This window comes from Mus musculus, chromosome 2 (assembly GCF_000001635.26).
Source record: "Mus musculus strain C57BL/6J chromosome 2, GRCm38.p6 C57BL/6J".
Taxonomy (NCBI): Eukaryota; Metazoa; Chordata; class Mammalia; order Rodentia; family Muridae; genus Mus; species Mus musculus.
This window is the reverse complement of record NC_000068.7, coordinates 3341526-3366569: the sequence shown is the minus strand read 5'-3', so window position 1 is coordinate 3366569 and position 25044 is coordinate 3341526. Positions and strand designations below refer to the sequence as shown.

General features: G+C 42.4%; 1 protein-coding gene across 1 annotated transcript; it reads left to right on the top strand.

Moving 5' to 3' along the window:
• On the top strand, window positions 1-24583 carry Olah (oleoyl-ACP hydrolase). Its single transcript, NM_145921.1, has 8 exons — window positions 1-130; window positions 1119-1308; window positions 4815-4945; window positions 18191-18329; window positions 19674-19773; window positions 20214-20383; window positions 23569-23651; window positions 24018-24583. The coding sequence occupies exons 2-8, from the start codon at window positions 1277-1279 to the stop codon at window positions 24158-24160; spliced, it is 798 nt and encodes a 265-aa protein (NP_666033.1). The 5' UTR covers window positions 1-130; window positions 1119-1276; the 3' UTR covers window positions 24161-24583.
• Window positions 24584-25044: the final 461 nt, after the last annotated feature.

Sequence of the window (25044 nt, the reverse complement as noted above, 5' to 3'; positions counted from 1 at the left end):
CTCCTCTGGAAGGAGCATCGCTGAAAGTTGAGCCTCGCTTCTCCAGAACACTCCTGAGATTCACCATCGAGTTCGTGAATTAAACCTTGGTCTTAGCATGACTGCCAGGGATTCAGGGGACTTCTAGGTGGTAAGAGAGTTTAAAATCTTTATGTTATGCATCCTTTATACATTTATAAACTATAGTAATTTTTACTTGCTTTATTGAATGTTAGAAGCTTACAAGATTAGTAGCTTGATAACGCTAGCATTACTAAAGTCTTAAGGTTAAAACCCCGGGTTTCAGATGCCCAGACAGGTTAGGCTGTACGATTGTGCCAGTTAGTGAGATGGATGAACGTGTAAGGAAGAGGAGGGAAATTCCATTCCTGTGGACTGAAGAGGTCCAGTGACTCTCCCCCTGTCCCTCTGCGTGGTGTTGATGGAGTTTTAGGTTTAAGCAAGGAAGAATTGAGGCAGGACAGAGACTTAAGGAGGAGTTCTGGTCAGAGCGCTGTCTGTTTGATCATTGTCTCGGTTCTGGTTCTTCCAGGCAGAAGGTTTTTGTTTTTTGTTTTTTGTTTTTTGTTTTTTGTTTTTTGTTTTTTGTTTTTTGTTTTTTGTTTTGTGTGTGTGTGTGTGTTTGTATTTGGTTTTGTTTGTTTGTTTGTTTCTTTTTTTCTTTTTGTTTTAGCCAAAGTCGTTTCTAATCACCTGTTCTAGTAATAAATTCCTCCCCACTCCTTTTTTAAACATTTCCTAATTCTCTCTTAATATTTAAAAGAACAAAACTCTATAAATACCTAGAAAGCTAAGATGTGTTTTCAAAACACATATCTCTGTCTAACTTCGCAGTAGGTATCAGGTGTTTTCTGTCTTGTGACCTGGGCACTACTCAGCTGAGGTGTAAGTAGTACAAAGGCTGCATTTCTCTCTTTATGGGCATTATCTGGAAGTTCTGCTGATGTGCACAGTGACAGCCATCTATACACGGAGGCCACTAACACCCAGATGCTATGCGCTGTATGAGTCTGACCTGTTTTCCCTTTCTTCCTCTTTCCCCCATCCATTTCCTCCTCCTTGTACTTTTCCTTCTTTTTCTTCCTGCTCTTCTCCTCTGCTTCACTGCCTTTCAAAAGCAGGATTCTGACTGACAGCCATAATCAACGGATTAAAAAGAAATCTGGCCACTTGGTGTACAAAAGGCTTATTGGAGATTTTTGTGCCCAGAGGGGAATTAATTTCAACACAGTCGCAGAAGATCTCTGAGAGCAGCAATTCCTAATCAACTCACAGGATGGAGACAGCAGTCTATGCTAAGAGTACCAGGTAGGCTGCTTCCGGGAACTCCTCGCTCCCCATCTCTGGTGCTTCAGCACCCTAAATTTGTTGGATTGCCTTGTTACATTTAAAGGGGCCCATCTCTGAAATTGAATTTGCTTCCACTGCCTCTGGTGAAAGGTGGTACGAATTACTTGTATATAAAATGCTACTAGCTTGGAGTTCTAAGCTAATATTTAATCATCTGATTGATTATTGTGTGTGTCACTGCGAACATGTGGAGACACAGGATAACCTGCAGGAGTTGGCTTTCTCTTTGGATCACATGGGTGATCAAATGTCAGCTGTTAGGTACCAGAGTCCAGCTCCAGAGGGGGTTTAGGTCCCAAAGAAGAGATGTGGGCTTGGCGAGGAAAGGAGACTGACAGAATCTGAGGGCAAATCAGGATGTTTATTGAAAAGAGGTTACACCTTTTATACTCCATATTTGCACGGGTAAATAGAAAGCAGACTTAATGAATCCAAGATGTGTATGATCTTTTCAAAGACCATTTTTAACCTATTTTGGCCCTAGTTTTCAATATCCAGAATGAAAGAGGTAATCAACTTTTTACAGCATTTTTCTTCAAAGCAAAGGCAGTAAGTTCAGCAAACATCTAAGTCGCTGTTGCTCTCTAAGGCTCAGCAAGCCCACCAGGTGCCCTCCTGAACATTCTTAGCCTTTGTGGTGGCCCTTTGTGGTCAGAAGGTGGCAGATATTGAGTCCTGAGAAACAAGCCATAAGAACAATTTTCACTCCTTAAGGGGCATGATGCAGCGTGTGTACCATGTCGCATAAGAAGCATTGAGTAGTTTCCTAATTTCATTCCTGTGTCCCTCAGCCTTACGATATGGACCTGTTCGCCTTATATACTTTCCAAAGGGAAGTTCCGAATATCTTAGTCTTCTTCCAGTATACCAGAAAATTCTAATTCCTTCAATGTATGCTCTTGTATATGACTAACTCTTAATAGACTCTGCTCCTTGTGGGGGCATACCAGGTCTTGCTGTGCTTCCTGTAAGTCATGTACCCAGGGAATCAGCTGTGGATACTGTTCTGTGCTTATTAACTGAACTCTTGCCCTCGGCTACCTGGGCCTCAGACTCCGGTTCTGGACCCATTATTTCTCCCAGTTGTGTGCTTTCATCCCTGGGGCCAGGTGTGAAGTTCCCGGAACCATAACTCCTTAACGTCTCTATTCTCAGTACAATAAGGGGTGCAAAGTGAGGATTCTTGTGTAGGAGGAGTAAGCAGAGTTGTTATGATATACAGTTCCACAGTGGAGGAGACCTTTCCAAAGATTTATTTTGTTTTGAGGGTCTGCCATTATATACCTTCACATCCACCATCAAAGCCCATACAGAATTTCCCAAGGGGCGGGGGCGGGGGGAGACACACAAGGGACCTCTCATAACATAGTGAGAAGCTGAAAGTAAAAGGTGCTGGAGAATTATGAGCCATAATGTTGTATGCTGGACCTTGGTCTAGCAGCAGTGATTGTCATATGACCTATGCCATTAGGCTCGACATCATGTTCCCTTTATGCACTGAGCCACCTTGCCATCCCCTTTGGTACTATTTTAAAGTTAAATTTTATATCTCTGGCTTGTCTAAAATCCTTACATGGTTTGGAAGAGCACACTATCTTGGAGAACCCCTTCTTGCCTCAACTCTAACCCAAAGCATCTCAGAATGTCCTCTACGTCCTGCGTCTTAGTGACATTGATGCTGAGACTATGGGGAAAGGGTCAATAGTCAAATAGTTTCAATGGTGAGCAGGATTTGCACCCTGATTCTGATTTATGACTAACTAGATTGGTGACGATGTCTCTGGGTCTCACTTTTGCTAATGAGGAAGACCCAAGTCTTGCCCTCTGTTTACATCGAGGCCACTGAGAATGTGAAGCACCTGAGCAGTTTGCCTAGTGTCCCATGGTAAGAGCTCTAGCTAGGCTTTACACTGGACACTTAACTTTTCCTCTGCAGCCTTCATCACTACACAGTACAAATGGATTAAAAAATTTGTCTGCTTACCCTCAACTCTGAAGTTATAGATGATTTCAATACCAAACATTGAGGGAAGAGAAAGAGAAGATGTGTTTAGCTAGCTGTGGGTCTTTGATTCCCTTTTTAGAGTGGGAAGATAGGGTGGATGTGCAGGACACAAACAGATGCCAGGGAGGGAGAGCTTCTGTGGTCTAGACTCAGCAATCTGAGACCTGCCATCTCACTTCATGCATGTTCTCAGTTATTTTACTATAAAGTACAAAGTCCCCTTATGAGAACAGAGTATCTAAAAAGATCTCAATCTGTTCCTTTTGGTCAAATGACAAAACATAACCATGAAGGAGAGAAGATTTGATTGGGGGCCCAGAGGATGGCTCAGCAGTTTCGGGCCCTTGCTGCTCTTGCCAAGAGGCCAGATTTGGTTCCCAGCACTCACATGGTGCTCACCACCTGTGACCCCAGCTCTAATGCTTCTGATGTCTTCTTTTGGCCTCTGTGGAGACTGTATGCAAGGGGCATGCATGTGTGCAGAAAAACATTCAGTTATATCAAAATCATGGCTTTTCAATCCATAGTCCTTGAGCCCTGCTATGTTGGTCCTGTAGAGAAGTGTACGTTCTAGGGAATGCATAGCAGACTGAAGGCACTTAGTTAAAGACCCCTAGGAGGGAAGAAAAGGGAAGAAGAGCAAGAGCAAGAGCAAGAGGAAGAGGAAGAAGAAGAAGAAGAAGAAGAAGAAGAAGAAGAAGAAGAAGAAGAAGAAGAAGAAGAAGAAGAAAAGAGAGAGAGACAGAGAGAGACAGAGAGAGACAGAGAGACAGAGAGAGACAGAGAGACAGAGAGAGACAGAGACACAGAGAGAAAGAGCAGGCCAAAGCTCCAATCATGTACCCTAGTCACCTCTCTTTCTTCCACCAGGACTACTTCTTAAAGGTTCCTCACTTCCAATACAATCTAAACTATAAAACTGATACTTTTGAAAATGGCAAAACAGACTTAAAATCATGATTGTATGGCGATGGTTTCTCATTTGGAAGGCTTAGATATCTTTGTAAGAAATTTAAAGACAGACTTGGAAACTTTCCTAGAGACACTTATATTGTGGAGAATACAAACATATCCATATAGGATGGCTGTCTAAGGAGACAGTGTCACTGGATGTTGCTGATGACCCTGAGGACTAAAGCCTTTTTGGATAAACTATCTCCTTTGCTGTGAAAGAACAGGCGTCTGCATCAATAGTTACATCTCTCTTATTGGACATACAAAGTACATAGATAATTCACTATGCCATCTAAGTCTCTAAGAGTTTATGGGTTGAAATCATAAAACAGACCATTCAAACCTTTGGAAACTGGATTCTTGGAGAAAGAAAGGCAATTAACTCATATCTGAGCACATGCACCTAGTAGTTAATGAGACTTGTTATTAAAACTCACCTAATGCAATTTTGAACTTTTTCCAATCGTGTTATATAATGCTAAATGTATTTGAATTTTATTTCTAGGAATGAGAAGGTTTTGAACTGTTTGTGTCAAAAGCCGGATGCACTTTTCAAGCTGATCTGCTTTCCCTGGGCAGGAGGCGGCTCCACTCATTTTGCCAAGTGGGGCCGAAAGATTAATGGCTTATTGGAAGGTATGTTGACTTTCATCCTAAGTCAATAAAGAAGCTTAGATAACTGCTTCACAGAGAAACTCAAGTTCATTGAGTTTCCTAGATTTGTGGATTTCTAACCCTTATCAAACTGGAAATGTTTTCAAGTCATTGTTTTTTCAATATAATTTTTACCCTGTTATTTTTTCTTTTTCTTTTTTTTAAAAAAGATTTATTTATTTATTTTATGCATATGAGTACACTGTAGCTGTCTTCCAGACACACCAGCAGAGGGCATCGTGATTCATTACAGATGGTTGTGAGCCACCCTGTGGTGCTGGGGCTTGAACTCAGGACCTCAGGAAGAGCAGTCAGTGCTCTTAACCACTGAGCCACCTCTCCAGCCCTTCCCCTGTCATTTTTTTACGTCATGGATACTGTGCCACTGGTTGCTGAGTCAACATCTTGAGCTACCTCTCTGTGCATTTCTGCTTCTGTTCTCAGCCACTGACTTGGCTTCTCAGTGTTCCTGTCAGTAGGCTTTATCTCGCAGCATCATGAGATAAACCCATCTTCTCAGTGACTTCCCAATTATATTTTCTCTCCCATGATTCCTTTCCTGAACAATAATGTCACTTTCTTTTTAAAATCACTCTATATTTAATTACAAAGGGGTTCTGTTGCAGTGTCTCCTCCTATACAAACAGTATTCTTTGATTCCTGTCCCTTTTCTCATCCTTTCTTAGTTCTTTACCCCTTTTCCTTCTCACATCCCATAACAGTTCCCTTAACTTTTGTAGGGGTTTTCTCCTCCTAAATCTCACATATTAGAGGAAACATAAGATACTTGTTTCACTGAACATAAGAGTCTCAAGCTCCATCCATTTTTCCTATAAATGATAACATTCAGGTCAGAATGACAGCTTGGCAGGTCAGGGCACCTGCATCCATGTCTGATGCCCTGAGTTCAATCCCTGAGATTCACATGGTAGGAGAGAACTGAGTCTTACAAGTGGTCTCCACCCACACATGCATGAGTTGGTCATTGTAAAGTACTTGGCTCTCTTTCAGCTTTCAAACTTTTTTTTTGTTCTGTAGTCTTAATTTTTTAAATTTACATTAAAAATTAATTATATGTATATGTGTATGTCTGCATATGGTTTTGAGCATGTGCATATAGTACCCAAGGAGGCCAAAAGAAGGTATTGGTTCCTCTGTAACTGATGTTACAGAGCATTATGAGCACCCTAACATGGGTGCTGGCAATCAAACTTGGGTCCTCTGAAAGAGCAGAAGGCACAGTTAACCACAGAGCCCCCTATCTCTCTGGCCCCAACTCTTAACTCTTAAATTATAACATGACATGAAGGGGTTCCTTTTCAGTCATGCCAGTTTAGGGGCTTAAATTCCTCCTCTACGTGGATGCACATGTCTTTCCCTAGAAGGAGAAAAAAAATCTGCTCTAATTTTACTGAACAGGTTTTCATGCCATTAGTTTGTACTTTAGCCCAGTGTTCTACGCCACGGCTTCTTGCGTGAGGTCTCCTATTTGTGTGCAGCAGTTCTTTTTTCTTTTTTTTTTAAAGAAAAAAAAAGATATTTTCTTCATTTACATTTCACATGCTATCCCAAAAGTCCCCTATACCCTCTCCCCACCCTGCTCCCCTACCCACTCACTCCCACTTCTTGGCCCTGATGTTCCCCTGTACTGAGGCATATAAAGTTTGCCTCTCTTCCCAATGATGGCCGACTAGGCCATCTTCTGTTACATATACAGCTAGAGACACGAGCTCTGGGGGTACTGGTTAGTTCATATTGTTGTTCCACCTATAGGGTTGCAGACCCCTTCAGCTCTTGGGTACTTTCTCTAGCTCCTACATTGGGGGCCCTATGTTTCATCCTATAGATGACTGTGAGCATCCACTTCTGTATTTGCCAGACACTGGTATAGTCTCACAGCAGACAGCTATATCAGGGTCCTTTCAGCAAAATCTTGCTGGTGTATGCAATAGTGTCTGCATTTGGTGGCTGATTATGGGATGGGCCCCCGGGTGGGGCAGTCTCTGGATGGTCCTTCTTTTTGTCTTATCTCCAAACTTTGTCTCTGCAACTCCTTCCATGGATATTTTATTCACTATTCTCGGGTGGAATGAAATATCCACGCCTTGGTCTTCCTTCTTGATTTTCTTGTGTTTTGGAAGTTGTATCTTGGGTATTCTAGGTTTCTGGGCTAATATCCACTTATCAGTGAGTGCATATCAAGTGACATCTTTTCTGATTGGGTTACCTCACTCAGGATAATATCCTCCAGATACATCCATTTGCTCAAGAATTTCATAAATTCATTCTTTTTAATAGCTGAGTAGTACTCCATTGTGTAAATGTACCACATTTTCTGCATCTATTCCTCTGTTGAGGGGCATCGGTAGTACTATGTCCGGTTTTCTGAAGAACTGCCAGACTGATTTCCAGAGTGGTTGTACCAGCTTGCAATCCCACCAGCAATGGAGGAGTGTTCCTCTTTCTCCACATCCTCGCCAGCATCTGCTGTCACCTGAACTTTTGATCCTAGCCATTCTGGCTGGTGTGAGGTGGAATCTCAGGGTTGTTTTGATTTGTGTGCAGCAGTTCTTATGTTCTGGTCCTGATTGCTTACTTTTTATGCTTTCTGAATGAGGTCACTCCTTCCACCATCACTCATGTCCCCTTGCCTACTTTGTTTCGCTCCTTGGTGACTCTTTCCAATGAAGGTTTTCATTCATGCTGAAGCTCTCTTCCAGTTCAGCATTCTTCTGAGCTGTCTTCCTTGCTCCATTCATGCATTTATGAGTGTCATCTTTGAGACATTGGGCCTTTCCCTTATGTAGACTTTGAAGCATTTGTCTGCCATGTTAATGGAGCTTGATTCAACTGCTGAGTGGATATGAGCCTTTTTAAGAATCAGATTGCCTTTCATAGTTATTCTCTTTCTCCATTGCAGTTGGTCCTCGCTTGGCATGTGTGCAGTTTTACATCTCAGTCCTCACTATCCTTCAGAAGGGGTGAATGTAGATCTCACGAATGACAATTAAAAAACAAGTCAGATAACTAAAGGTGATAGAAAAATAACTGAATACATCAGCTACCTCCCCAATAAGAAATAGGGAAAAGGGGTGAGGATATTAATCAGATGAACAGGGAGTTTAAAAAATAGTAAAAATAAAATTAAAAACATTAATAATTAAATTAAAAAAGAAGCGCAACTAGGGGAAAGGAACAAAAAGGAACAAGATGGGAGAGATTACAAACTGGGAGTATCAGGCATAACCGTGAAGGGAAAAGACAAGAAAACCAACAGAGAGCAATAAAACTCAGTGCTACCCTGGCTTAGGAGAAACAAGATGTGGCTGTTATGTCCTCACATCCACGTCTCTTTGACACTTACTTAGTTCAGGGGACATACAAGTTAGACCAAAGCACTGTTGCAGGCTGGACTCCACCCTGTCTTAACTGCTGAGGCGTGTACTAGGAGGAGAGCTTGGCTGACTTCCTTCCACATTTATTCTAAGAGCTATGTGGTAAGTGTAGGAGCTGCCTTGGGCTTTTGTCATTAGCCAATATGGAAGACCAATTGCTTGGGTTTTGCCTCACAACGTCACTCTGCCATTTTGAACATGGGAGTGAGAAAGGCCTTGAGCAGGGTGTTGCCACCAGGAACCTCTGGAGTTCTGACAATTGGAAGCAGTCAGGTCTAACCAGTTTCTGCTGATAGAGCAGGGTACAGGCTCCTATGCTGTGCCATGCTGTTCTCAGATCCAACCCTTGCTCCGTTCCTGCTCAGGTAGGCTTGAGACTCTTCCCCGAGGTAGGGTCCCAGTTACCAAGTCTAAGCACACTCCATATCCTCCCAGCTCAGCCCACACTTCTCCAAGCAGACAGGGTCTACAACTCAATGTCTAAGTCACATCCAGTTTCCTGATGCTTGGGGTGATCAACAGCTTAGCTAGTCAAGGACAGTGGCTTTTGGAATCCAGGGGCTCTTACTGAAGAATTTTCCAGGAAGACTTTATTTCCTTCTTTTTTTTTCCTCCTTCCCTCCCTCCCTCCCTTCCTCCCTCCTTCCCTCCCTCCCTCCCTTCCTCCCTCCCTTCCTCCCTTCTTTCCTTCCCTCCCTCCCTCCCTCCCTTCCTTCCTTCTTTCCTTCCTTCCCTCCCTCCCTCCCTCCCTTCCTTCCTTCCTTCCTTCCTTCCTTCCTTCCCTTTTTAAAAAAATTCTCTGTATAGCCTTTGCTGCCCTAGAACTCACTCTGTAGTCCAGGCCATCCTCAAACTGAGAGATCTGCTTGCCTCTGCCTCTCCAGACTGGGACTACAGGTGTGCACAACCACGCCCTGAGGAAAAGTTTCTTAAGATGTTCTTCACGGCAGTGTCACTGTGCCCAGTGGGAAGCTCAGGGAGCCTTTGCAACTCCTTCTTGCTGTGCAGGTCACCTCCCCAGTGGGTGTCAGTAAATAAGGCTGTGCGCACCTGTGAAGTTTTCCTTTTCTCATTTGCTGATAGCCCATCCCTCCTTGCCATGTTTGCTGATGTTAGTACGGATCTAAGGTTTCTGGGTTTCATTTCGTCTGTAGTGTTTTTATTGTACACCTAAGCCGTTCCGTGCTACCCACGCCTCCCTGTAGCTATGCATGTTCAGATTTGTGGAGATGCAGGAGTGTTCTGAATGTCTAGAATCTGACATCTTCCCTTTCTGTATATTCCTTTTTAAAAGAGATAAAGGGATTAGATATGGATAAATAAAAGACAGACAGACAGACAGATAGGAGTCTTATGTTACTCTGGATGGCTTCTAACTTGTGACCCTCCTTTTCATCCCTCTGAGTTCTGGGAAATGCAGGCATGAGTCACCATGCCTATCTTACCTATATTTTGTCCTTTCTGTTATTGCTATTTTTGAGACAGTGTCTCACCATGTAGCCTTGGCTGGCCTGGAATTCACTATGTAGACCAGGATGGCCTCAAACTCCTTGAGATTCATGTGCCTCTACCAGGCCGGCAATTATCTCTATCTTCTTAAGATCTTGACATGTATAATTCAGTCAACTGTCCTAAGAGACAGCTGAATGTCCTAAGAGCGAGCCATAAATTCTTGCTGCAATCTTGGACTTTTAATTTATGACTGTTTACAGTGCTATGCAATTTTGTACTCTTGCTCTGTGAAAGTTGCCAACACTCCTGGCTGTTTGTTCTAGCAAAAGTAGATCTCAGAGTTAGGCAGACTGCTGAGTTAGAGTGCTTGCCTTGCAAGCAGAGGACCTGTGTCTTATCCCCAGAACATACATAAAAATGCCAGTGCACACTGGTAATCCCGGTGCTGAGGCAGAAGAAGTATGGGGACCCCTGAGGTCAACAGCAAGTCTAGGCTAATTGCTCAGCTCCAGGTCAATGAGAGCCTGTCTCAGAGGAGGTAAGCCACATTACTGAGGATAACATTAGAAATTGTCCTCTGGCCTACATGCACTCACATGAACACATCCACCTGTGCATGCATGCTCACACGCACGCGCACACACGCACACACACACACACACACACACACACACACACACACGCATGCGCACAGAGACACCCATGCATACGCACATGCATGCACAATTCTGCATTGTATTAAACCACTGATGCAGCATAAATAGAGGAGGAAACTGGACTTCCCACAGACTCACGTACTTCCCCTCCTTCTGAGTAAGTCCTCATGTCCTCAGCTGCTCATCTGTGTGCAGCTGCATAATTCATCCTGTGTTTCCTTTTTAAAAAAATACATGTTGATCTACTACACACTTTTTTCTTCCTAAGTAACTTACTTTTCACATTGTCATACAAGTTTATTTTGTATGTCATGCATATTCTTTTTTATATCCTCGATCCTTCTTTTTCTGCCCTCATTGGTCACTTCTGTCCTGGTTGGCAATTTTACTTCTGCTTTCTAGTCATGTATATATGACTTTATGTATCTGTATAAAACAAAGGTTAGCTTCATTCATTTAATATGATTATCTCTAGTTATATCCATTTTTCCAAACACTATGACTTCCTCCTTTATGGCTGAAAATGTTTCCATGGCGTGAAGAGACCACGTTTGATTATCTGTTCGTTTGGTGAACACTTAGAATCCCCATGCGTTGTGATTGGTGCCAAAAAATACATTGCTGTGTGAATATCTCTGTGATGGGTAAACTTGGAGCCCATTAGGTAAATATAGGAGAGTGGAATGGCTGGACCACATTTGCACAGACGGTGGGATGTAAACTAGTCTTGTCAGTTCAGAAATCAGCAAGGACTTGTTAGAAAGTCCTTAATGGCCGCAAGCAGAAGATGGTCACAGGGAATCACTAGACAAATTATCAGGCAATTCACATATTACATTTTGACATGTTTAGTTTTTTTAAAAAATATTTTTGACTAGGAACTCTAATTTTTATTTCAAATGTAACTTTCAGAAGACCTTTTTATCTTTAATGCGTATAAGTGTTTGCCTGCATGTATGTATGTACACCATGTGCATACAGTTCTCATGGAACCTAAAAGAGGGCATCAGGTCTCTGGAAGCAGAGTTACAGACTGTTGTGAGCCACAATGTGGTGTTAGGAACTAAACCTGGGTCGTCTGCAAGAGCAGCAAGTGCTTTTGACTGTAAGTCATCTCTCCTGCTCCAGAGAATAAAAGCTGCAGAAGCAGTGCGGTGTGTCCTCTTAGCTCCTCACCTTGTTCCCCCACTTCTGAACAGTGTGTACTATTATTACAGTACTTCCATTACAACTAATGAGCTAACATGCAAACATCACTGTAACTAAATGCCATGGTCAGGTGAGTTCAGATTTGATTGGCTTCCCCTGTGGTGGTTTAAATGACAGATGTTCCCATAGACTGGAGCACTTGAACACTTGGTCCGAAGTTGGTTGGCACTGTTGGGGGAAGTATAGGAGGTGTGGCCTTGCTGAGCGGAACAAGGCACTGGATGTGGGGTTTGAGAGTTTAAAGCCTAGGCTACCTTCCACATTGCTATCCCTGCTTCAAGCTTACAGTTAAAAATGTCATCTCAGCTTCCTGCCATGCTTCCTCGCCATGGTGGATTCTTATTCCTCGAGAACTGTAAACCATGATAAACTCCCTCTTCCATAAGTCATGTTTCCTCGTGGCATTTTATCACAGAATCAGAGAGCAGCAAATACCGCCCGCCATGTTCTCTTTCTGTCTCATACAGGCTACCGCATTACTTAGCTCTCACCCCTCCTCAGCCATCTTTAGTCTATGGCCAGCCCTCAGGGGTCCCTTGTTTTTGATTATCTTGACAGATCTCAAAAGATCGAGCTGGTTTTGAACTTAGGATTATTTTGCTTCCATTGCCCAAGGCCCTAGGCAAGTTTTGACCAGTTCCAGTTGCATGTTTTGTAGAATGTCTTGTGTTTGGGTTTTTCTGACGTTATTTTAATAGACTAAGACTGTAGGATTTTTAGAAAGAAGGACACTCTTATTGCTCTTTAGTGAATGCACTTGGGCTGACAAGGACTATTACAGGTGGTATGAACTTGATTGCTCAGCACGGAGACTCTGAAAAGTTACTTTCCCTCATCTTTCCATGCTCTTTGGAGAAAAAGACACTAAAGATAAGGAGTTAAATTCTACTATTTTATTTTATTTAAAAAAAATAAAAAGGGGTCTTGCTATGTAGCCTAGACTGGCCTCAAACTCAAGATCTTCTTCTTTCAGTCTCCCAAGTACTTGGGTCATAGGGATACACTGCTGTGCCCACCTAAGCTCTGTCTCTTTAAAGATGGGGTAGCCATATAAATTATTTAAAGCTTTACTTAAAAACAAAAACAAAAACGAAAGATGAGCTAGCATCCAAACATTACTGATAACTAAATGCTATCTATGGTCAGGCGTGATTAGTTACTTGCAAGATAGTCTTCCTAGGTGGCCAGATCGCTTCCAATTTGTGGTCCTCCTGTCTCAGATTCCTGTGTTTGGGTATCACAGGAGTTTCACCATACTTCTGAGAAAACACAAAACAAATTCATTTAAAGATCCTTAATGTAGCTTTCTAATGCAGCTAATGTGTCCTCTCTCCCTCTCCCTCTCCCCTCTCCTCTCTCCCCTCTCCCTCTCCCCTCTCCCCTGTCCCCTCTCCCTCTCCCTCTCCTTCCCTCCCTTAAGGTGAGTTATCTTCATAATCTGACCTGCTTTTCTTGGCTTAAGTTTTACAAATTAATAGTTTCTCAAATGAATGGCAGATGAATTATTTACTGTTATAAATTCAGGCTTATCCCAAATCATAAAACTGGTTCTAACAAGCTGGAAAGTCTTGGAAAATGACATATTGGCTCTCAGTCTTCACTGTCTGAACTGCCTCAGGAGGTGTTTGGCCTAGACTTCTTTTCCATGATCATTACCACCTCCACTATTCTCCAGTTTATAGCAACTGCATGTGATGCATTTGAAAATCAGTTCTCTTAAACCACAGCTATGTTCTCCAGAATACACTGATGTGTAACCAATAGAGAGATCTTCATTATAACAATTTCTTAAAAAAGATTTATTTATTTTATTTACATGAGTACACTGTAGCTATCTTCAGACACACCAGAAGAGGGCATCAGATCCCATTACAGATGGTTGTGAATCACCATGTGGCTGCTGGGAATTGAACTCAGGACCTCTTGATGAGCAGTCAGAGCCATCTCTCCAGCCCATTAAAACAACTTTTAAGTGGCAATGAATAAACAAACAAAAACACCCATACAGGGCTGGAAAGACTAAGTGGTTAAGAGCCCTGCTGCAGTCAATCTGTGTCTGGTTCTGTGAGATCCGGCGCCCTCTCCTGGCCTCCACACAGACCTGCACTCATGTGCACATGCCCAGCTACACACACACACACACACACACACACACACACACACACCCTAGCATTACCCAATATTTTCCCATCCTTGTTTTTTAAAACTCTATGGCTTATTTTGTCTTTCCCTTTTCATCCAACAGTGAACAGCTTGTTTGGAAGTGAGCAATGATGTGTTTGTTTGTTTGTTTGTTTGTTTGGTCTGTCTGTCTGTCTGTCTGTCTGTCTGTCTGTCTGTCTGTTAAACTGGCTAGAGGAGCTTTAGAAGCATAGTGATGCTCACACTGGTGGTTCCCAGATAGTTTGCTTTGTTCTCAGAGACTGGTGATTCTGCCTTTACTGTGTAGAATTGTCTGTGACTTTTCCTTTAACCATTATCAGTGTTCACAGATATTCTGTGACTGCTAGCGTGATATGTGCATTCTCTGTATCGAGTGTGAATTTTACTATATAGCTATAAGATCTACATCATCAAGTTTGTCTTTTTCTCCATTTGGCGTGCGAAATCTTTCTTAATAGTGTTATCATCTCTCTCTCTCTCTCTCTCTCTCTCTTTTCTTTTTTTCTTTTTTTTTTTTACATCTTACACACACTGTGTTTCCATTTTACAGAAGGAAATGTAGTGAATAGACATTTGTAACTGGGGCTGTTTATTAACTGAGAATCTTGGTGGCTTGTGACTTTCTCTGGAAAGATTTCAGTAAATGTCTTTTTGTTCAAGATTTGTCAGACCACCACAGAACTCCACTCAATCCTAACATAATGTGCTAGTGAGTTGTTTTGGGGGGGGTGTTATTTACAAGACTCTGAGTGAGAGGATCCTTGCCAGATTATGAATGACTCAAAGGTCAACACATTCCCAGGTGCTCATCCCAGCATAGACTATAGCTTGTGATAGCTGCATCTCTGGCGCTCCCTGTGTGGCTTACAGGCAACTCTTTTAGTTCAAAAGTCTCTTCTCTCCAGCAATGGGAAATGGTTATATAATCTTTGGGAAAGGCCATGTAAGTTTAAGGAACTTTCTGAGACTTGTGAATTGCTGACCTTTTTAGCCATGAAAGTTCCATTGACTTCCTTAGACTTAAGGAGCCCCACGATGTTCCTATCCAGGATGGAACATTTCAGTTTAAAGGCAATTGCTATGTAGCATTCAGCCTTTAGAACCACTAAGAGTCCATTTCAGAAATGTTTGAAGCTTCTGTCTCCAAAGGTACCTTGTCAGATGTTAAATACAACCTGTGATTTTTTTCTTGTTTTCACCTGTTCCAGTTTGCTTCCTGTTGCTGTGATAAACACAGTGACCAAAGACAACTTGAAGAGAAAAGGGTTTGTGTTAGCATACAGGAGTCTATAGTCTATCACTGAGGGAAGCCAAGACAGGTATTTTAAGCAGAAACTTATGGAGCTCTTCTAAGGCCCATGTTTAGCTACCTTTCTTCTATACCCCAGGCTCATCTGCCTAAGAATGGAACTGCCCAGAGTGGGCTGAATCGTTCTATGCTAATTAGCAATCAAGAAAATGTTTCTCTGCGCAGTGGTGGCATACGCCTTTAATCCCAGCACTTGGGAGGCAGAGGTGGGTGGATTTCTGAGTTCATGGCCAGTCTGGGCTAGAGTGAGTACCAAGACAGACAGGATTACACAGAGAAACCGTGTCTCAGAAAAAAGAAAGGAAGGAAGGAAGGAAGGAAGGAAGGAAGGAAAGGAAGGAAGGAAGGAAGGAAAGGAAGGAAGGAAGGAAGGAAGGAAGGAAGGAAACAAGGAAGGAAGGAAGGAAGAGGAAGAAAGAAAAGAAAGAAAGAAAAGAAAAGAAAAGAAAAGAGAAAAGAAAAGAAAAGAAAAGAAAAGAAAATGTTTCATTGAAATGCCCCATAGGGCAGTCTGATGAAAGTCATGACTCAGATTATTCTTTCTAGGTGTGTCAAGTTGACAACCAAAATTTGCCATCACACCATATTTTGGTAGAGCTTTCCCAATCTTTTATGAATCCCTTGGTGTTCCCTGAAACTCTTCTATTACAACATAGAACTTGGTTTTGTGGCATGCCACCATCTAAATGTCTTTTCTCAAAACCGTAACCACCCCCAAATAAAGAAAGAATGAAAAAGAACAGGAGCCCTTCGTTTAGTACAGTACTTTAGACTAGACAAATCTCTGCATCTGTAGAGCCATTCTCACAGAGGACATAGGTTACTACTGTCTGTACCCTCTTGAGCCCCTGCCAAGATTTGATTTGCTGTTGTCTTGTTTCAAATTTGTCAGCAAGCCCAATACCACCCTGATTGGTTCTCTCTTATAAACGATGTATTCATTTGAAGTTTTAAATATTTTCTATCTTTAATTCTCAAATGTGCTCTCTCTCTCTCTCTCTCTCTCTCTCTCTCTCTCTCTCTCTCTCTCTCTCTCTCTGTGTGTGTGTGTGTGTGTGTGTGTTTAGGCCAGAAGTCAACCTCTGGGTTATCCCTCAGAAACTGTCTGCCTCTTTTCTCAGGGTCCCTCACCAGGACCTCAAGCTCACTGATAATGCTAGGCTGGTTGGTATACAGCGAGTCCCATGGACTCTCGCTTCCTGCCTCCCTAGCACAACACATCAAGCACCTTGCTAACTGAACTATATCCCTAGCTCCTAGATTCTAATGTTTTAACTTAATTATCATGAGTCAGTTTTCCCAGTCACTAGAAACCTGATTTTGGATGAGATGCAGTTATTGAAGAAGGCTCATTTTGTTTGTTTTAACTTTTAATACTATTTGGGGGTGGTGGATGCAGAGCCTATGTGGAGGTCAGAGAACACCTTTCAGGAGTCATCACAGTCAAGTCATCAGACAGAAGGGGCCCTTACCCTCTGAGCATCTGAGTTCTTTCACAGGGAAGTTCTCTTACTTTTCTTAGATGTTTTCTGATTGTTGTTGTTTAAGGTTTCTTTTCTGTTTTTATTTTTTGAATGTTAGTGTTTTATCTGGGCACCATGTCTGTGAGATGCCGGTGGAGAGCTGAAGAAGTTGTTGGACAGGAGTTACTGATGGTTGTGAGCCATTGTGTGGGTGCTGGGAATCCAGGCAGCCAGCGCTCCAGGCCCTTTGCAGCCTTGTTTTCTTTTCCGAGTCCTTTCCTTTCTCTTTTCTGGGTCCATACATACTTTGCCCTGTTTATCACAGGGAGAGGTTAGGTTTGGTTTTTTTTTTTTCAGTTTTGAAATAACTTTTGTATTTTTATTCATTTTATTTCCTGGCAGTCTTCATCCAATCATTTGGATGTTTCTAGTCAGAATTTTATTCTATCTTGTTTTTTTTTTAAAGATTTTATTCATTATTTATTTATTATTTCATTGTCATTGTCTTCAGACCCACCAGAAGAGGCCATCAGATCCCATTACGGATGGTTGTGAGCCACCATGTGGTTGCTGGGATTTGAACTCGGGACCTCTGGAAGAGCAGTCGGTGCTCTTAACCACTGAGCCATCTCTCCAGCCCCTAGTCAGAACTTTAAATTTCCAGATTACTGTGATTATTTTTTCATTTCTTTTTGGAGTTAATTTGCTTTGGGGCATTGCTCCCCTGTCCCTCCTGCCTCCTCCATGAGAGCTTTATTGAGTATTTTCACTGGCCAGAGACTCTGATCTGCCACTTCTGCATCCTCGGGATGGAACCAGTTGCTAGCTCCGTTTCTTAGTTCAGGAGTGTCCTCTTGTGTTGATACAGTGAAGTGCAGTTTAGAGAAAACATTGGCACCTTGTTTCTGTAGGTTGCTGGTTCTATAGTCTTCTTAATGGTTTGATATTTCGTTTCTATAGAATTTCTGCCCCAGCCATTTCTTTCTTCTGACATTTTACCCTTATAAGGAAGGTGTCTTCTTGGAAGTGTCTTCTCAGCTTGCCTCTGTCCCCTCAAGAATTCTAAATCCTTTACTTATGGCTCCCCCAGTACTTACTGCAGACCTCAAATTGTCCATTCACTAAAAGAAGAAAGCCCTATGATTTGTGTACGAGTGGATCTTAAAGACATTATTGTTATACTTTTGTTTACTTGAGATGGAGCCTGTTTAGTTTGATTTCTGTTTATGTGATAAAACACATGACCCAAAGCAACTGAGGGGGCGGGAGAGTTTATCTGGCTTACACTTTCTGATCACAGACCACTGTTGAACAAAGTCAGAGCAGGAAGTGAAACAGGGATGTAGCATCTGATGCTCTCATAGATGTCAGAAGTGTGTCTCTTACTGGACCCCAGATCCAATCCAGCTGACAAGCAAGCTTGGCCTCACAGACCCCATGCCAAGTTAGAGCACTACGATTTGCTTCTTTGAAATTGGTCGCATTGTGTAATATAGGGCTAAGGCTTTTCCATCCATTTGTCTGAGTTAACCTGTTAACCATCTTCTCTGTTTGTGTGTAACCTGTCTGTTAACTTCCAGTGCATGCTGTAAGACTGGCTGGGAGAGAAACCCGATTTGAAGAACCTTTCTCAAATGACATCTACCAGATAGCTGAGGAAGTTGTGACTGCCCTGTTGCCCATCATCCGTGACAAAGCTTTTGCATTTTTTGGCCACAGGTATTTAGATCTTGTAAGCAACCTGCGTGAGTCTTAGGATAGGTGCTCAATGCTAAAGCACTCTCCTAGTACACTTAGGCAAGTTCCTACTTTGTGTTTTTGAGACACAGCTTTTTCTTCTATTAAAACAGAACATTGGATAGTTATCACCAACCACAGGTGTTACAGTTCTCCATTTGTTAGGAGATACACCTAGAAGGAAGACTCTATCAGAACCTTCTATTTATTTTTCAAATTAAAATATGTATGGAAATAATATGTATTTACCAAGACCTAATTTCAGGCCACAGTCTTGGACAAATTTCTTAGGCCTTTAAATTAGCTGGAGGGAGTAGTTCTTATCTATGGAGATTAAATGACCAGTGAAGGCAGGACTGGAGAGAACGTTCAGAGGTTAACAGTGTGTTCTGCTCTTGCTTAGGACCTTAGTTTGATTCCCACCAATCACTTGCTCACATCTGCCTGTAACTCCAGCTCCTAGGGATCTGATGCTTCTGGTCTCCATAGGCAGCTGCACTCATGTGAACACACCCACACACAGACATGTATGCACACACATAATTAAAATCATATAAAATATTAAATTAATAGTAATCATAAAGAAACCAGCATATTTGGATAATAAAAGAATAATCTTTACACAGTATGCAATCACCTATGCCAACAGAAATATAAACTAACTTCAAGACTCTCTCTCTCTCTCCCTTTCCCTCTCTCTCTCTTTCCCTTCTTCACCTTCTACCCCCCTTCTCCTCTCTCTCCCTCCTCTTCCCCACTCCACCCTTGCTTGCTCTGTCTCTGTCTCCATCTCTGTCTCTGTCTCTCTCTCTCTCTCTCTCTCTGTGTGTATGTGTGTTATATGTGAGTGTATGTGTGATGTGTGCATGAGCCTAAAATATATGGGGAGGTGGGGGGTGACCATGGGTGTTGGTCCTTGCTTTATTGGCTAACTTTTATTTAAGATGGGATCTCTCAATGGCCTGAGATTTTACCACGGAGGCCAAGCTAGCAGGACCACGATTTTTCAGGGGTCCTCCTATCTCTGTCCCTCATTTTTGCACTGTTGAGATTTCAGGCCCGAGCAGCTGAACTCAGCTTTTTACATTGGTTCTGGGGATTGGAACTCAGGTCCTCCTCACAAGTGTGAGGCAAGTGCTTCACAGACAAAACCACCTCTCAGGCTTGAAACACTGCTTACAAGCATCATCTGTAATATGCTTTCTGCAAACCAGATAACATCCAGTTTAGCTTCTGCCCACCCAACAGTTACCGCTGTGTTTGTGATACAGGGTTACCGTGAGTTTTCCCAACACTGTTATCATGTTTGCCTCTTTCCTGGTTTAGTTTCGGATCCTACATTGCTTTTATTACTGCACTGCACCTAAAGGAGAAATATAAAATGGAGCCGCTGCATATCTTTGTGTCCAGTGCCTCTGCCCCTCACGTAAGTTCTGGTTTTCCCGGGATGGGGAATGAAGAGGGGAGTGGAGTACTAATGATTGGGCTGTTGCTCTCCTTTGGTCCAGGCTGGCAGGCGAGCAATCCTGGGCACTAGTGAATCCCCCTCAGGTCTTTCAACGTGTTTCTCTCCATCCTCCTCGAAACGAACTTCAGCCTTTTCCGAGACTGTTTTCTCTTTGTCCCTGTCCCTCTGAGGTGATGCTGCCTCTCTCTGCTTTCTGTCCCTGGCACTTGCATCTCCATTCCCTCCATACAGGCTGGGACTGACCTAGCATTCTAAATCAGGAGTGCCATTTGGGTGTCACTATGAATCTAAGGTTACTATGACATTTTCTTCACCCTCCTTGATTTAAGGAGGTAGCTTGAGGTTTTGTGTTAGTGGGTTTCATGAACATTCAGCCTGGTGTTTGTTGGTGTTTCAAGTCAGAATTCCGGCCTCAAGTTCCTGATATTAACAAATTGTCAGAAGAACAAATAAGAGATCACCTTCTGATTTTTGGAGGCACTCCCAAGCATCTCATCGAAGACCAGGATTTTCTGAAGCAATGCATTCCTTTGCTGAAGGCAGATGTTGACATTGTGAAAAAATTCATGTAAGTAACTGAGATGTATGCACACGCACCCTGTGTATGTTTGTCTCTGTGAGTGTGTGTCTCTCTAAGTGTGTCTCTGTGTGTGTCTTTCTCTGTGAGTGTGCATGTCTGTGTGTCTCTCTGTGAGTGGGTGTTGGTATGTAAATTGACACAGGCATCCTGAGAACTGAGACAATCTCATCCTTTCTCTGCCTCTCCATTCATCACCCATCTTCACTCACAAAGTTCTTCCCGACACCCTACGTGCTCCAGGTTCACCCCCTTCTCTTTGTTTCTATCTGACCCATCTCCTCACCAAGGTAAGCTATTTTGTGTTCCTGAATTAGGCCCAGAGTCAAGATTTAAGACCTATCCATTGAATGAATGACAGAGAGAAAGGGAGGAGGGAAAGAATACATTTTGAAGAGCTAATATGCAGTAACAATCTTTAAAAAAATCAATTTAGTGTCCATTTACATTCTAATAATAGTCTTCATAAGAATAGGGGCAAAATCCTTAAAATTCATGTGGATGCACAAAAGACTAAATTGCTAAAGAAATTCCGAGAAAACCAACCAACCAACAAAACAAACAAATAAAAAATAGTCAAGGTGGTATCATCATACCTAATTTCAAATCATGGTACAGAGCCATAGGAAAGAAAGCAACACGTAGCCTGACATGCAGACTCCTGGAATGGGAGAGAGCACAGAAATGAACCTTCACTGCTGTGGGGGTCGGAGTTTCGACAAGTTGCATATTCATATGTGGATGAATGAAACTAGATTCTCCTTACATCCTTAAAAAGACAAATCAACAAAAGACGGGTCAAAGACCTTAATGTTGGGGACAAACAAGCTCAGGAGCTCTGTGTACATGGTGGCAATGGTGGCTATAGTCAGTATTGACGTATTGCAGTCTTGAGGGTCACTAAGAGCTGGGTTTCAAAGTGTTCAAAAGGGATCAGTTTGTGTGCAGCTGTCTCCATTTAGCCGCTTTTTATTTGTTGGTTGAAGCAGTGATGTACAACCGCTGGGATAACAGGGGGCTGCCAAGAGCAGGGACACCTGAGACAGTGGTATGGCATCTGCTTTTCTCCATAATCTACAAATTCTTTTTAAAATTTATTAATTAAAAAATAAGCTTTAGGGATTGAAGCAGTAGCATACTGGCTTATTAAGAGACACACCAACCGATGTACAGCATTAGAGAGCCCACAAATAAATCCATATATTTACGCTGTGTCAAAATGTATTTCTATGAATATGCTATGGGGAAAGGACATGCTCTTTAGCATGTTTTATTTACTTACCTGTGTGTGGGTGAATGTGTGTGCATGCTAAAGTGCACATGCAGAGGTCACATGACAATTTTTGTGCCTTGGTTCTTTCCTTCCACAGTGCGGGTCTCAGGAATTGAACTCAGGCAGTGAGGATTGGCAAGCATCTTTGCCCACTGAGCCACCTTGCTGGCCCAGGACACAGTTTCTTTAATTAATAAACAGTTTTAGAAAAGTGATATCCATTGTAAAAGAAGAAAATTGGAATTTTACTTCACACATACATTAGTCAATAATATATGTGTGTGGGTTTATATGTGTGCAAAAATCAATTCAAATTGAATTAAAAGGCAACTGTAGAAACAAGATATCCAATACAATAAAAGTTCTGGAAAAAAACATACAGAAAAATTTTTATGATGTTATTTTAGGTGATGACTTTTTTAAAAAAAAAACTGTGATCCTAAAGCACAGCAAAGAAAATGGATCAGCAATGAGGCCAGAGGCTTGGAGAAAATATTTACAAATTATATATGATAACAATAAATGTGAACCACAGCCTCCCACATGTGGAACCGATAAACATCAACATACAGACCCAGAGTCCAATGCAGCTTACTATTTGACTATTGCCAGGAGATGCTAGGCAGAGCAGAGAGTTTCAGTGGACAAGGAGAATACAGTTTGGAAATCCACTGAACACCATGGTGAGTGCAGTTACCCAAGTAGTGGCTTTTAAATGTTCACACCATCAAAAGGAACAAGAAGGGAGATGCCATATAGTTTGGCTTAGTGGCTTTAATGCACATAGTTGTCAAAACATCACGCACATAATTATAATTGTCAACTTAAAAGTTTTGTTGATTTGGTGGGAGGGAACCCAGGGCTCTGTTCAGCCTAAGCAAACATTGTGCCCCTGAGATGCTCGATAGCCCTTGCATTTTTTGAAATATGATCCCATTATATAGCCCAGGTTACCAGTGGATTTATTCTGTAGGCAAGATGCGTCTTGAACTTGCTATCCTCTTGCCTTAGCATCCTGGTCCCTGGGATTATGCCCATGAATTACTATGCCCACTAACATCACTATGTACATTCAGTGAGATGGTGTGCGAGAAGGCTTGTCATAATCAAGGTGTGCTCAGTGGATAAACATGTCTTCTCCAGAGTCCATCCTTTAAGATCAAAATGTTCTGCCTGCGTGTTTAGTAGTTATGATGCTCTGATCATGTGTGTTTAAGTCTATGCAGTAAAACATTAGTAACAGCTCATGGGGTTGTGATGACTGGATGACGTCATGTTTCAGCTTAGCCCATTTCCCACCTGAAGTCACTTTAAGCATTTACTTTATGTGCACGAGCGTTTTGCCTGCATGTGTGGATGCGTACCATGTTCATGACATGCCTGAGGGTCCCTCTCATCTCTCCTTGTGCAGTTCCAGCTTCCGTCTGCCACGGATTCCACACTTACTAACCTCTTGCTTACAGATGTGTCCCAACCTCTGAAACATTTTGTCTTGTCTTTGTAAGGTTTCCTTGCTTAGGTCACTTCTAATGATCATTTCCAAGTTCCCTGGTTCTTTCTCCAGCTGGGTCAAGTCTACTGTGACAAGGCTATTCTCTATTTCTTACATTTGTGGTTGTGAGCCTTGCCTTTAACAACTGAGCCATCTCTCCAGCCCTCATTCTCTATTTCTAGAAGGTCCATTCGACTCTAGCGCTTAGCTCATGATGGGAAAATAGCCTGGGTTGCGTGAACCTCAGGTCGGTTCTGATGGAGAGAGGCAGCCCCTGGGCCTGTCTTTCTTGTTAGGACTAGTGGAAGAAAGGGTAAGAAGTAAGGCTTCATTTCAGTGAAGTCAAGGAAGAGGAAAGGATTCTGGGGTGGTAAAGATGAAAACTCCTAACAAGCTCTTTCTGGTTTACAGCTTTGACAAACCCTCCAAAGCTCTCCTTTCTCGGGACATCACGTGCTTTATTGGATCTGAAGATGTAGTAAAGGATATAGAAGGTGAAACCACTTTTATAATTTCGGGGGAATTTAATTGAAATATATGTGTTGGACGGTTCTGAGCAAATGCCAACTAGTAGTCACTGAAACAGATAGGAAATCTGCCCAAATCTTACTGGCTAGAGACAAAGACATGTTGGTCTCCTGCACAATGAGGATCCAGGTCACACCACTGAATACTGATAGGGTTTCAAGTGATTAAAAATAGAGGATGCACAGAACCCGAGACCCTGGATGTAACTCAATCATCGAGAGTCAGCTCTCAGTGAACTACTTCACCAGGTGCTCTTATTACCTGGAAGCAGATTTTCTGTTGTCTTTGGCCGATGCTGTTAATCACTGAATACAATGTTGTGTACTTCTCAGGCTGGAAAGACATAACCAGTGGGAAGTTTGATGTCCTCAAGCTGCCAGGTGACCACTTTTATCTGATGGAACCGAACAACGAGGACTTTATCAAGAACTACATAGTCAAGTGTTTGGAGCTCTCCTCACTTGACTACTTCTAGATGAGTTTTCTCTGGGGTTTCTAATATGCAAACTGATCACAGGCTGTTCCTCCAAGTCCAGCTTTTAGTTCTTAGAGGTCGGAAAGATGCATATTAATGAATTTCTTCATGGAACATTTATCTCTGGGGAAAGGACACGGGCTGAAGTGGAGCAGCGGCATTGTTGGGCGTTGACAGTTGCAGAGGGAAGAGGGGTGGGTTTTCTTTGGGAGACTTTGCCACCAATAGGTTACCCAGCCTCCAGTAAATGACACCACACCGTGTAGCACATGCAGGCAGCTCTAATTGGACTCCGTGGGAAGCTGGGGGGCGGGGATGTCTGTCACAGGGGTTGGAAAGGCCAGCGGGAAGTGGGTATGATCAAAATGCACAGTTTACACTTAGGAAAATTTCAAAGAATAAATAAAAATATTGCTAAAGAAAGAAAATGTCTAGTAGAATCCTTCAGTATTTCATTAGAATCTAATTTGATTGCCATTTATATAACATTTTATCAGCAAAGTGCCTCCAAACAGAGTTATACCTGCAGCCTCTTGAAGAATTTTAGTGGCAAGAGTGATTGACAGAGAGAAATCATGACTTCTCTTATAGTACACTGTAGCTCAAAGTTTAATCTTTAAAGATACACATTAGACCTATTTCACCAGAAAGAGTAATTGCTGGTTTATCAAAACAGCTCTTAGGGATTACTGTTCACGGTGATAGGAAGACCTCAGTGATTGGCTGGAACTCAAAGCTCTTCCATGAGTAGCCAAGCCAAAGCCCGGTTAGGTAACTTTTCCATATCAACTAGCAGCCTGGAGCCAAGTCTACCTGTCACTCCATAGTGCTCACGGATGTGGGAGCCTGAAGCTATGTGGTGCAGCACAGGGACTCATCGATTT